At 38.4% G+C, this 12,342-nt stretch overlaps 2 protein-coding genes across 2 annotated transcripts in view; one reads left to right on the top strand and one right to left on the bottom strand.

The window, feature by feature from the left end:
• Nucleotides 1–2,215, bottom strand: part of lamb1a (laminin, beta 1a) — a 37,525-nt gene extending 35,310 nt beyond the window's left edge. Inside the window, exons 1-2 of the mRNA XM_042411304.1 lie at nucleotides 2,067–2,215; nucleotides 692–891 (exon numbers count right to left, since the gene is read on the bottom strand). Coding sequence (XP_042267238.1) covers nucleotides 692–891; nucleotides 2,067–2,085 — 219 coding nt within the window. The 5' untranslated portion in view covers nucleotides 2,086–2,215. The remainder of the gene's footprint in view (nucleotides 1–691; nucleotides 892–2,066) is intronic.
• Nucleotides 2,216–11,889: 9,674 nt separating this feature from the next.
• lamb4 (laminin, beta 4) overlaps nucleotides 11,890–12,342 on the top strand; it is a 54,202-nt gene continuing 53,749 nt past the window's right edge. The window contains exon 1 of the mRNA XM_042411301.1: nucleotides 11,890–12,097. The gene's annotated coding sequence lies outside the window, so the exon portion shown is untranslated. The remainder of the gene's footprint in view (nucleotides 12,098–12,342) is intronic.

Genomic DNA, 12,342 nt, shown 5'->3' with positions numbered 1-12,342 from the left:
TTGTTTAGGTGTTGTTTAGGTGTTGTTTACCTGCAGTTTGTGTTGTTTAGGTGTTGTTTACCTGCAGTTTGAGTTGTTTAGGTGTTGTTTACCTGCACTGTGTGTTGTTTAGGTGTTGTTTACCTGCAGTTTGTGTTGTTTAGGTGTTGTTTAGGTGTTGTTTACCTGCAGTTTGTGTTGTTTAGGTGTTGTTTACCTGCAGTTTGAGTTGTTTAGGTGTTGTTTACCTGCAGTTTGTGTTGTTTAGGTGTTGTTTACCTGCAGTTTGTGTTGTTCAGGTGTTGTTTACCTGCAGTTTGTGTTGTTTAGGTGTTGTTTACCTGCACTGTGTGTTGTTCAGGTGTTGTTTACCTGCAGTTTGTGTTGTTTAGGTGTTGTTTACCTGCAGTTTGTGTTGTTTAGGTGTTGTTTACCTGCATTGTGTGTTGTTAAGGTGTTGTTTACCTGCAGTTTGTGTTGTTTAGGTGTTGTTTACCTGCAGTTTGTGTTGTTTAGGTGTTGTTTACCTGCACTGTGTGTTGTTTAGGTGTTGTTTACCTGCAGTTTGTGTTGTTTAGGTGTTGTTTACCTGCAGTTTGTGTTGTTTAGGTGTTGTTTACCTGCAGTTTGTGTTGTTTAGGTGTTGTTTACCTGCATTGTGTGTGTTAAGGTGTTGTTTACCTGCAGTTTGTGTTGTTTAGGTGTTGTTTACCTGCAGGTGGCTGACGATGCAGAAAGGTTCGGGTCGGTTCAGTCCACAGGTGGAGGTAGACAACAGCTGGTGGGCCCGGCCAATCAGAAGGTCTCCTGTTGCCGGGTAACAGCTGCCTTCAGTGCAGACGTCACTGAGCTCCGGGAGGCTGCTGTCCTCCTGGGCCCTGCCCACCTGGGCACAGGTAAACACCTGCAACGCTGAGAGCACAAGACTGTTTTAAAAAGTGAACTGAGGTCAGAGGTCAAACTGGGACGCTGCTCTGATTTCAACGTGAAACTGTTAACAGTGAAGTCGGGTGTTGAAGCCCCACCCACTGTTTGATTGACAGGTAAATAATGACACAAACGAAGAAGAGTGATGTCAGTTCTCTCACTGACGGTTGTATTTAGAGTCTGTGAGTTAACACAGACAGCAGCTGCAGTCAATGATTGATCATTAACTGATCAATCATTAACTGATCAATCATTGACTGATTAACAGACTGCAGTGATTCAATCACAGAGCTTCATGAAAACTTATCAAACTTTTAGAAAATCTAAAAACCTTGTTTTGATTCAGATCAGTTATTGATCCTTTCGCTCTGGTTCCTTTAAATGTTTTTCATTTGTTTAAAACTTTTTACTTTATGAGAACTCTCTTCTTCTTCTTCTTCTTCTTCTTCTTCTTCGAGTTTATTTTTTCTACTTCATTTTACTCTTAAACGCTGTTTCTGTCTTTTTATATCTCATCGTTTCTCTCCTTCGTGTCTCTTTGTGTTTTATGAAAATAACTTTAAAGTTTTAAACAAATAAACTTTGTAACTGATTTACAAATTCATTTTAATGTAACATGTATGTTTGTGTATGAAACAGTCAAGATTTCATTACTAATTATTCTACATTTAACCTTTACATCTTCATTAATTTCAGTTTATTAAACATCATAAGTAGTAAAAACAAACTTCCTTCTTTAATGTCTCCACAGTTTATTACATTCAGTCTGAAGCTGTTTATTATGTCATATAATCATATTCAGTGTGTGATAGAAAAGCAGAGGAGACTGTTTGGGACTTTGATTAATAAATTACTTAAATGATTGATCAGTAATTAGAAACCGATCGATTTTTAATTTAGGTGAGAAAAAATGACGTCACGGTTGATTCAGGAGCTGAAGGTGAAATTCTGTTTTTCATGTTGATTAAAAAAAACTAAAAACATTTTGAAGTGAATGTTTGTGTGAACTGATTGATTGATCGCGTGATTATTGATCTCAAAACAAAAATCAGTTTGTAACAAAGGAAAGTGAATCAGATCAAAGATTCAAAGATCTCAGGACTCAGAAATGAAACTTTACTGAGCAGCTGATCGAGAAAAAACATTTAAAGTGAACTCACCGAGCAGCAGCTGCAACATGCTGCCGATCCAGAACCCGAAGCTGTGAAACCTGAAGTCCAGCAAACCGCGACCCGTCCGGAACTCTGAAGACCCGCACAGCGTCTGAACCTCCGCAGACCCCCACGGACCTGCAGATAGTCAGGTCCCGCCCCCACAGTTACACCGGCAAGTACACGACATGCAACATCCGGGGGAACTTTCAAAATAAAAGTGTTCGGTCATGTTGACAGTCCGACTTTATTTATTTATTTACAACAAACAATTGTATAAAACATCAAAGTCTCTGATTGATATAAGTGAGAAGGACTCTCAGTATTTAATGCAGTTAAACACCAGATGAATAAAAGGTCAGCATTATGATTAGCATTAGCATTAGCTTACATATAATAAATATAGAATTCTAACTGCAAGACTGTGAGCTCTTAAACACTGAAACGGAACCAAATAGTACATTTATAAAGATAAAATAATAAAGCACAATAACAACAAAAATACTTTAAGGTGTGAAATTAAATCAACTCACTTTCTGTCTGAGTTTCACCTTCAGTTGAAAGTTTCTTATTGATGGTATCTAGTAGTATCTATCTATTGATGGTTTGTTAAGATGATTAGAGTGAAACCACAAACCATCTGTGATCATACTGAACCAATCTGCTGTCCGCCGTCTCACTTTCTCAGGCATTTTTTGTTTCTTCTTTTTTTTTTTTGCTTTTGCATTACCTTTTGTATATTTAAAACATTTTTTTTAGATATTTAAAGTTATCTATGAAAATGTTTGTAACCAGTTCCTCAAATAGTTTTTAAGCTTATAGACACTGAATGTTTTCAGCTTTGGGATTGACAGTATTCTCTCTCTCCTCTCTGTGTTGATGTAATGATCCGCTGGCACACTGCATGTAACTGCATGTGACTGCATGTAACTGCATGTGGCTGCATGTAACTGCATGTAGCTGCATGTGACTGCATGTAACTGCATGTGGCTGCATGTAACTGCATGTAACTGCATGTAGCTGCATGTGACTGCATGTAACTGCATGTAACTGCATGTAACTGCATGTAACTGCATGTTAGGTCATACACTGCATGTAACTGCATACAACTGCATGTAACTGCATGTAGCTGCATGTGACTGCATGTAGCTGCATGTGACTGCATGTGACTGCATGTAACTGCATGTAAGTTCATACAACTGCATGTAAATGCCCTCACTGGGATGAGCTGTATTGAACTGAATGGTTTCAAACTCTTATTGTGAAAGCAAACTGACCTGACTTCCTGTGTGACTGTTTCTCTCAGTCACTTTACAGACTCAGAAGAATGAAGTTCTGATCTTTCATTGGTTCTTTTGTTCTGGTTGAAGTGAAATCTGATAGTTTAGACTAAACTTTGTGTTTGTCTCTTTCCTGTTTCAACATAAAGAAAACCGTCCCACACTGTGAAGATGAACCAGCTCGTCACCAACATGTGGTCAGCTTCAAACATCTGCTGCGAACCAAACGGCTGCATTAATGTCCGAATCACATGTTATTCTGTGGTCAGCTGTCCACATACTTTTGGACATGTAGGATTCAGGTGGTAAAAACTGTTTGAAGAAAATGAATCAAAACTCTTTTGTCTTCCACTGGGAGACAGTCATGAACCCCCCCCCCCCCCCCCTCCCCCCCGCCCCCAGGACACACACACACTTCACTGAGGACTTTACAGACAAAAGACATTCCTAACACCCCCCCACCCCCAAACCCCCAACCCCCAACCCCAACCCCAACAGACATAAACACCTCCTCCTTTGTACCTGCAGGTGAGGTTACTGAGGTTTAACTGTGGGGGGGGGGGGGGGGGGGTATGTGTGTGTGTGTGTGTGTGTGAATCCGACCCCCCACTTGAACATCTGAAGGCTCATCCAGGGCCGCATGCCCTGGTGCATTGTGGGTAGGTGTAGTGACTGTGAACGTGTGGCGGCCTGCAGAGCCCAGCTCTCAGCCAATCAGAGATCAGCTCATCTGTCTGAGGACAAACATTAACAGATGAATGGAAACTACAGTAACACACACACACACACACACACACACACACCACACACACCACACACACACACACACACACACCACACACACACACACACACACACACACACACACACACACCACACACACACACACACACACACACACACACACACCACACACACACACACACACACACACACACACACACACACCACACACACACACACACACACACACCACACACACACACACACACACACACACACACACCACACACACACACAAACACACGCACCACACACACACACCACACACACACACACACACACACACACACACACACACACACACACACACACACACACACACACACACACACACCACACACACACACACACACACACACACACACACACACACACACCACACACACACACACACACACACTGTGATGAAGTTTCTATCTCTGAGGGAACTAAGTATTGATCCTCTGATGGTGTTTTGGATGCACTGATCCAGTTTCTGCAGAGAGTTTAGTCCAGCTATGATGTGATGCCGAGAAAGCTGCTCTTTGCTTAGAATAACAGTTCTGACTCTTTCACATAGTTCTGACGTCATGTTTCCCGCCATCACAACGCTGCTTATCGAGCGATGATCTGCTGGAAACTTGAGGCAGCCATATTTATAACAGGTGATCACTGGCTGCAGGTTGAGTTAGTGAACAGCTGAGTGTCATCTGAACACTTCAATGGAAGAGAAACAACTCGAGGAAATCCGACCTTCTGTATCAAGTAGTTCAGTTGGTCACAAGTTTTAAAAATTTGATTGGTGCAGAATCTGAAATATTTCTTCTTAATTTTATACGTCATAACTTCTTGTGTTTTTTAATCTTTCTGATTATTACCAGGTGATTTTTCCAGGAGATTTTCAAGGTAGTCTCAGACTTTTGGACCGACTCTCTATATATAAATTCATCTGCACACATACATACATAAACACATACAAAGAGGCAGATACTCAAATGCCACAATTTAAAACACAATAACACAATTTTAAGATTTCTCAAGTCCAAAAACAACTTATATATCCTGTACCGTCTTTCTCTGCCATTATTCCTTTCTGATCATCCATTTTTATATTTGTTCAGTAAATTATTTTGTGTTTTAAATGTTTTCAGCTCCTCACTGCAGCTCTTCCATGAATTCAGTCCTCACTAATTGTTTTTTAAACATGTAAATTCTTCTCAGATCACATCGACTTTCTCTCTTTTTAAAAGACTTTTGGATATAATAATTAATTTTTTGCTTAATACATAATGAGAACCAGTTTAAAGTCGACCAGAGTTTGTTGGTGTTGTTTACAGTTCTTATGGTTCTTCTGAAGTATGAAGACTGGTTTAGTATTTGTTTTTGGGACTATAAAGGAACAGTATGAGGTATTTTTAAGAACTTTATACAGTATTGCAATTGACTTTGTTATTTTAGATTTGATATAATTTTTATGTGACTTCCAGAATGATTTATTATCTATTATCATTTAATTTCAGTCTTTCTCTTCTCGACGTCGTTTATCATGAGTTTGCTTTATGAGTTACAAAAGATTAGAAATTTAGTTTCTCCTCTCCAGTGTGGAAATGTCACATATATAATATAGTATAATATATAATTTATGTAATAATGGGTCTAACACAGAGCCTTGGGTGACCCAACAAGTAACACTCAATAGTTGTGAGTTAAAGTTATTGATTTGGACATATTGATAACCTATATATTCTCCAGGAACTACTTAACCAAATGTGCTAACCCTCTAATTCCATATCTTTGTAATTTCTTCAATAATAAGTCATGGTCAACAATATCAAATCCCCCCCCCCCCCCCCCCACTGTATATTCTTTATTATCTACTGCAGTTGTTATTTCCTCCACAAATTCCATCAGTGCAAACAAAGTTCATCTGTTAGTTCTAAACCCATTCAAAGCTCAAAGAAGAGTGTAAGTGCCTTTAGTTTTGGCTGTTGTGTGTTTATTGAATTGTACATATTCTTCATACAGTTACATGTATATTCCTTTGCTTTACTGCTGGTCATGCTAATTATGCTAGTTTTAGTTTAAGTGATGTACAAGGTTCCCCCCCCCCCCACACACACACAGACTGTGTTATAAACCCTGTAAAACCACTTTTCAGCAATACAACTTTAAACTGGAACTCTGGACTAGTCGTGATTTGTCACTTCAGTGGTGGTGGCTGGTTTTAACAATCTCAATAATTTATTTTGTCATCTGTTCCCCTTATAAACATGGATTATTTATTCACATTAATAGTTTTACTTTTCACCTCATCTTTACTAAATTACACTGTAAAAATAGATTATAAAATGGAGTGCCAATAAAATACTGTAAAATAACAGACAATAACCATCTCATAAAAATACATTAATTTTCCATAATCTAAATACAGTTTAGAGCTTTAATTCTACATAAAATCTTGTGGATTTTTGTTTTTGTTGTTTTGTTTTTTGGCTTTTTAATGATCAAAATGTGCCTGTTTGGAACGATTTCTTAATACCTAGAGAGATTTTTAATCTTTCCCTTAATGCCTCACATGCAGATTATCTGGAGACTACAATTTGTCTAAGACATCCTGCACTATGTCTTCAACATACATACAAACAGGAATAGAGTTTAACTCTCCAGTTATTATCACTATGGGTGTAATCCCACCTCTGACCACAGTGTGGGTTGCAATGGCAGAGTGGCGCTGGTAACTCCACGGGCAGAAGAATAAGCAAATCAATGTTATTTATGAGGTATTTTTATATATTTCTCGAGAACTGCTCATCCAAACAACTTCACACATCAACATTGCACTTCCTTGTTTATCCAGCAATCCACCTGCCAGCTATGAAGTGGATCAGACGAACGGTTCTCAAGATATGTGAAGGACAAACTTACAAACAGACAGACAGAGATTCCTTGTTTTATTTAAAGAGATAAGGGTACATTTACTGACACTGCTATAATATAAATAATCAGGCTTAAAATTACAGAAATGTCCTGTTATAAGTTGATTTAATTACATAATGTTACATAACATCTTGTGTATTTAAAATATATTCAGTGCAATAAAATGATAAACTACCAATAAAACATTTGATTTACCTTTCAAAAAATGTCAAAATACTGTTGTAAAACATATAATCAGGTTTATAATTGCATCAATCTATTGTTAATGCAAGACCACTTCAAGTATAACTTCTATAATGAAATGTAATTTTATTATATTGTTTGTGTTTAAATGGAAAAAAGCTTTCCACCTGTGAAAAGAGAAACACAAAAACACAAGTTTCCTCTGTAATTATATATACACATACATACACATTTTAACTATATTTTCTTTTAAAAAATTGAAATTTTATGGTAAATCACAGTTACACATGAGTCATGTCATTTTACATTAGACATATACATTCACAGTATATTTTTGTAATTTTATTGACATTTTATGTATTTTTGAAATACAGGAAAAATCTATAAAAGAAAAAAGATATCTGTAAAAATACAGATATCTTTTCCAGGTCCAGTATGCAACTACATTCATATCATTAATAGTCGTATTATGCTTTGTCAGGAAATAGGTTTCCAGGTCCATGTCTCGACCTTTCTCACTCTGCCTTCACTCTCCTCTCCTGGCCTTGTCGTTCTCCACCTGTCCACCAGATGCCTCCAGACACACTGCTCACCTGCTGCCCGTTCCCTCATTAGCTCCCCTGTACATATACAGATCCTCTGTCAGTTTATCTTTGTTACCCCTTTGGACTTGTTTGCCTGTTTTGAACTGTCTCTTGTTACGACCTGTAAGCTATTGATGGGAGAAACGAAGCTTTCTGAAGCAGTGGATCATATGATCATCATATGTTTCAAAGCATTTGATACAGTCAAAATAGTGACATCTGCTTTTATATGCAAGGATTTGGGGCAAGACGTCATGAAACAGGTAAACTATAAGTAAACTCACTGCTGTCATTTGTTTGATGTTTTCTGTCACATTTTATTCAATAAAGGTTATTTACCAACACTGTCTCTGGATGTACAAATATATCTTGTGGCAACCTCTTACTACTTTTATAAACTGTGTGATGACGTAGGGACAGTAAACTCTGTGACAGATTTATATGATTACTGGCTTTAAGCAGTGACATGAAATAAAGGAATAAACATGTCTGCATTATATAGTATGCTGCAACTAGGAAAGTGATTGTGCTACAATGATAATATAGTGTTTAAGGATATACTTGTGCAACTAGGAAAGTGATTGTGCTACAATGATAATATAGTGTTTAAGGATATACTTGTGCAACTAGGAAAGTGATTGTGCTACAATGATAATATAGTGTTTAAGGATATACTTGTGCAACTAGGAAAGTGATTGTGCTACAATGATAATATAGTGTTTAAGGGTATACTTGTGCAACTAGGAAAGTGATTGTGCTAATGAAAAAAGAAAATAAAAACATGTTGGGGATTTTGATGTGTATATGCAGGGGGTTCAAAGATTTCTTACTCAAAAATGAAATCATTTGGACATCACTATGCTTCAGTCTGCTCCTCTTCTTGCTCACTACCTTCTAGCTTTGGAGAAGACGTGTTCACATGACACCGATACACTGACAGCTACTGAGCACAGATCAAACATTTGACCTTTTCAGGACTAATTAAGTCAAAGTGCTCCCATACATATGATCTTTTTGCTGGTGCTGCCCCCATTCCCCCTTTTTCTTCTTCCCTCACTCTATCAAACACTCTCTCACACACACACTCACACACACACACACACACTCACACACACACACACACACACACACACACACACACACACACACACACACACACACACACACACACTCACACACACACACACACACACACTTTGAACAAGTCACTCAAACACTTTCTAGTTCTCTCACACTAAACTTTTATCAGTCAACTAAATCTATCTGCTGATCTGCAGTATCTCTCAGAATGCTTTTGTGTGTGTGTTGGTTGTTGTATCCATCTATAGTACAGGTATGTGTGTGTGCTGGTTGGTGTATCCATCTACAGTACAGGTATGTGTGTGTGTTGGTTGGTGTATCCATCTACAGTACAGGTATGTGTGTGTGTTGGTTGGTGTATCTATCTACAGTACAGGTATGTGTGTGTGTTGGTTGGTGTATCTATCTACAGTACAGGTATGTGTGTGTGCTGGTTGGTGTATCCATCTACAGTACAGGTATGTGTGTGTGCTGGTTGGTGTATCCATCTACAGTACAGGTATGTGTGTGTGCTGGTTGGTGTATCCATCTATAGTACAGGTATGTGTGTGTGCTGGTTGGTGTATCCATCTATAGTACAGGTATGTGTGTGTGCTGGTTGGTGTATCTATCTACAGTACAGGTATGTGTGTGTGCTGGTTGGTGTATCCATCTACAGTACAGGTATGTGTGTGTGCTGGTTGGTGTATCCATCTACAGTACAGGTATGTGTGTGTGCTGGTTGGTGTATCCATCTACAGTACAGGTATGTGTGTGTGTTGGTTGGTGTATCCATCTACAGTACAGGTATGTGTGTGTGCTGGTTGGTGTATCCATCTACAGTACAGGTATGTGTGTGTGTTGGTTGGTGTATCCATCTACAGTACAGGTATGTGTGTGTGCTGGTTGGTGTATCCATCTACAGTACAGGTATGTGTGTGTATTTGTGTCTGTCTATTCTATAGTATGTATCTAATCTAATACTAAATCTAACCTTAATCAAACTGTTCTTGGCTGTCTCTCAATGAAAATTTAGCTTATGCAAAAATCTCTTCCACTCAAAAAACCCACAAGTTCTGCGATTCTCCACTTTTAAACATTATGGGAGATTGACAGGTGCCCATTTAACCACGGATATACAGACGTTGCTGGAAATATTGGTACCCATCCACTTTTTTTAAAAAAAATAAATTTTCTCTGTATTAAGTTGAAACTGACAGAAGTATATGGTATCTGTCATTCTTTATTTTACATTGAATATAACTGAAACGTTGCTTTTGATTTACAACTTAACATATTATTTAATACAATAAAGCAAATGAAAATGACCAAAAATATTGGTTCCCTTAACTTAATAATTAGCAGCTCAGCCTTTGGAGGCAATAACTGCAGTCAAGCTCTCAAAAACAGAAGGGACTGGAGCACACTGATTAATTTGCAGACTTTAATTGTGCAAACAGACTAATGTTTCGACACTACTGTGTCTTCATCAGAGTCAGGGTGGACAAAGACATGAGGTAAACAACATATGTAATCAGCCTAAAACAGGTGTGCAGTTGTAATTAGATAATAGGTTGAACAGGGATTCAAATCTATTGGATGATGAATCCGAGGGTGGGAGTTTCCCCACCCCCAACACATGTCTAAAGAGGTGTGGACATGGATACCTGGAGATATGCAGAGGTGACAGAGGAGAGCTGTTTGATTTCCTGAAATATATAAATTCTACTACTATCTTTCTTTCACTATGGAACAGCATGATACCTTTGTTCACTTCCTGGATCTAACACTTTACAAGGGAAACAACAGTACTATTGAGACTACAATCTACCATAAACCCCTCAGCAGAAACACACTTTTAAAGGCTGAGAACCATCCAAAACAACTCATTGGCAATATTCCTGTTGGTCAGTTTTTACAGATTTCCAGTCTAAAACTATTGAAATGAAAGAGCGGGGTTACCCTACATCATACATCTCCTCAGCCTATCTGAGGGCCCTACATACAGAGAGGGAATCCCTGTTAGTTAAGAAAATTAGAGCTACCACCACTTATTCATAGATCACAGATACTCTACTGAGTACTCTTCTCTGGCAGACGGGTCAAAAATATTATCCTTAAACATTGGAGTGTCCTCAAAAGTAACCCATCTCTACCTCTACCAACCCTCCCCTGATCACATTTAAATAACCCTAACCCTGAGAGACAGACTGGTTCATTCTGATACTAAAAAACAGCCTCCTGGCTGGCTAATCAACCCTCGCTGTGGACACTGTGCACAATGTTCTAACTCATCGGACACCAAGTACTTCACACATCCACATACTGATCTTTCATTAATCGCAGTAGCACACATGTTGTCTATGTGCTGAAGTGCCCCTGTGGTTTGGTTTATGTTGGACAAACAAAAAGAGCCTTAAAGACTCACATATCTGAACATAAGACTGCAATACGTATACAAAACATGCACTATACTATGGCTCGTCATTATGCTATGTCATTATGCATATAGGCTCTGCAGCATCATTAAAGTTCTGGGGAAAGAGAGGCGTTTTGGATTCGCACTCTGAACACGGTGGAGCCCTTTGGCATCAATGAAGAACTGAATTTGTCATGTTTCCTCTGACTTGTCATACTTCATAGATTTTTGCATTTGTACTTTAGGTACTTTTATTTCTGTAACTCTCTAGAAGGGGTTCTGTTTTGTTTTTGTTTCTGATATGGTGTTGTCCCTTTGGCATCGATAAAGAACTAAGTATGTCATCTTTCTTCTAGTTTGTCACTTTTGATGGACTGGATTGGATTTGATGCATTTTATTAATTGTGAGTGGTTTGTGGTCTTTTGTTCCTGACGTGTTGGGGGTGTGGCACTTGGACACTGACTATGGCAACTCCCACCCTTGGATTCATCATCCAATAGCTTTGAAATCCTGCTTAACCTATTATCTAATTACAACTGCACACCTGTTTTAGGTTGATTACATGTTATTTACCTCATGTCTTTGTCCACCCTGACTCTGATGAAGACACAATAGTGTCAAAACGTCTGTTTGCACAATTAAAGTCTGTAAATTAATCAGTGTGCTCCAGTCCCTTCTGTTTTTTGAAGTCTGCTGTCCTCAAACTGAGAAGCACCTGATTCAGCTGCTTTTTGTTGGAAGATACGTGGAGAACCCTGTTTCTGCAGTCAAGCTCTTTCTGTAACTCTGAATAAGGTTTCTACACTTCTCCACTGGTTAGTAGTTTTAATGTTATTTGATATTATTCGTTTAATCTATCAGCAGTGCTAAATCTGGTCCTGAATTGTAAGTATATACACTTGTTCTACACACTGCAGCCATGAGGGCAAAATGCAGAGCCTCCTTATATAAAAGCATCCAATTCCTCACGTATGGTTAGTGATCCAATGGCGCATCTACACACAAATCATACACAAGTTTCATGTTCCAAATGAATGCTGTCATCCATTTCATTATGTCT

The sequence above is a fragment of the Thunnus maccoyii genome, chromosome 5 (genome assembly GCF_910596095.1).
Source record: "Thunnus maccoyii chromosome 5, fThuMac1.1, whole genome shotgun sequence".
Lineage (NCBI taxonomy): Eukaryota > Metazoa > Chordata > Actinopteri > Scombriformes > Scombridae > Thunnus > Thunnus maccoyii.
This window is presented reverse-complemented; position numbering and strand designations above follow the sequence as displayed.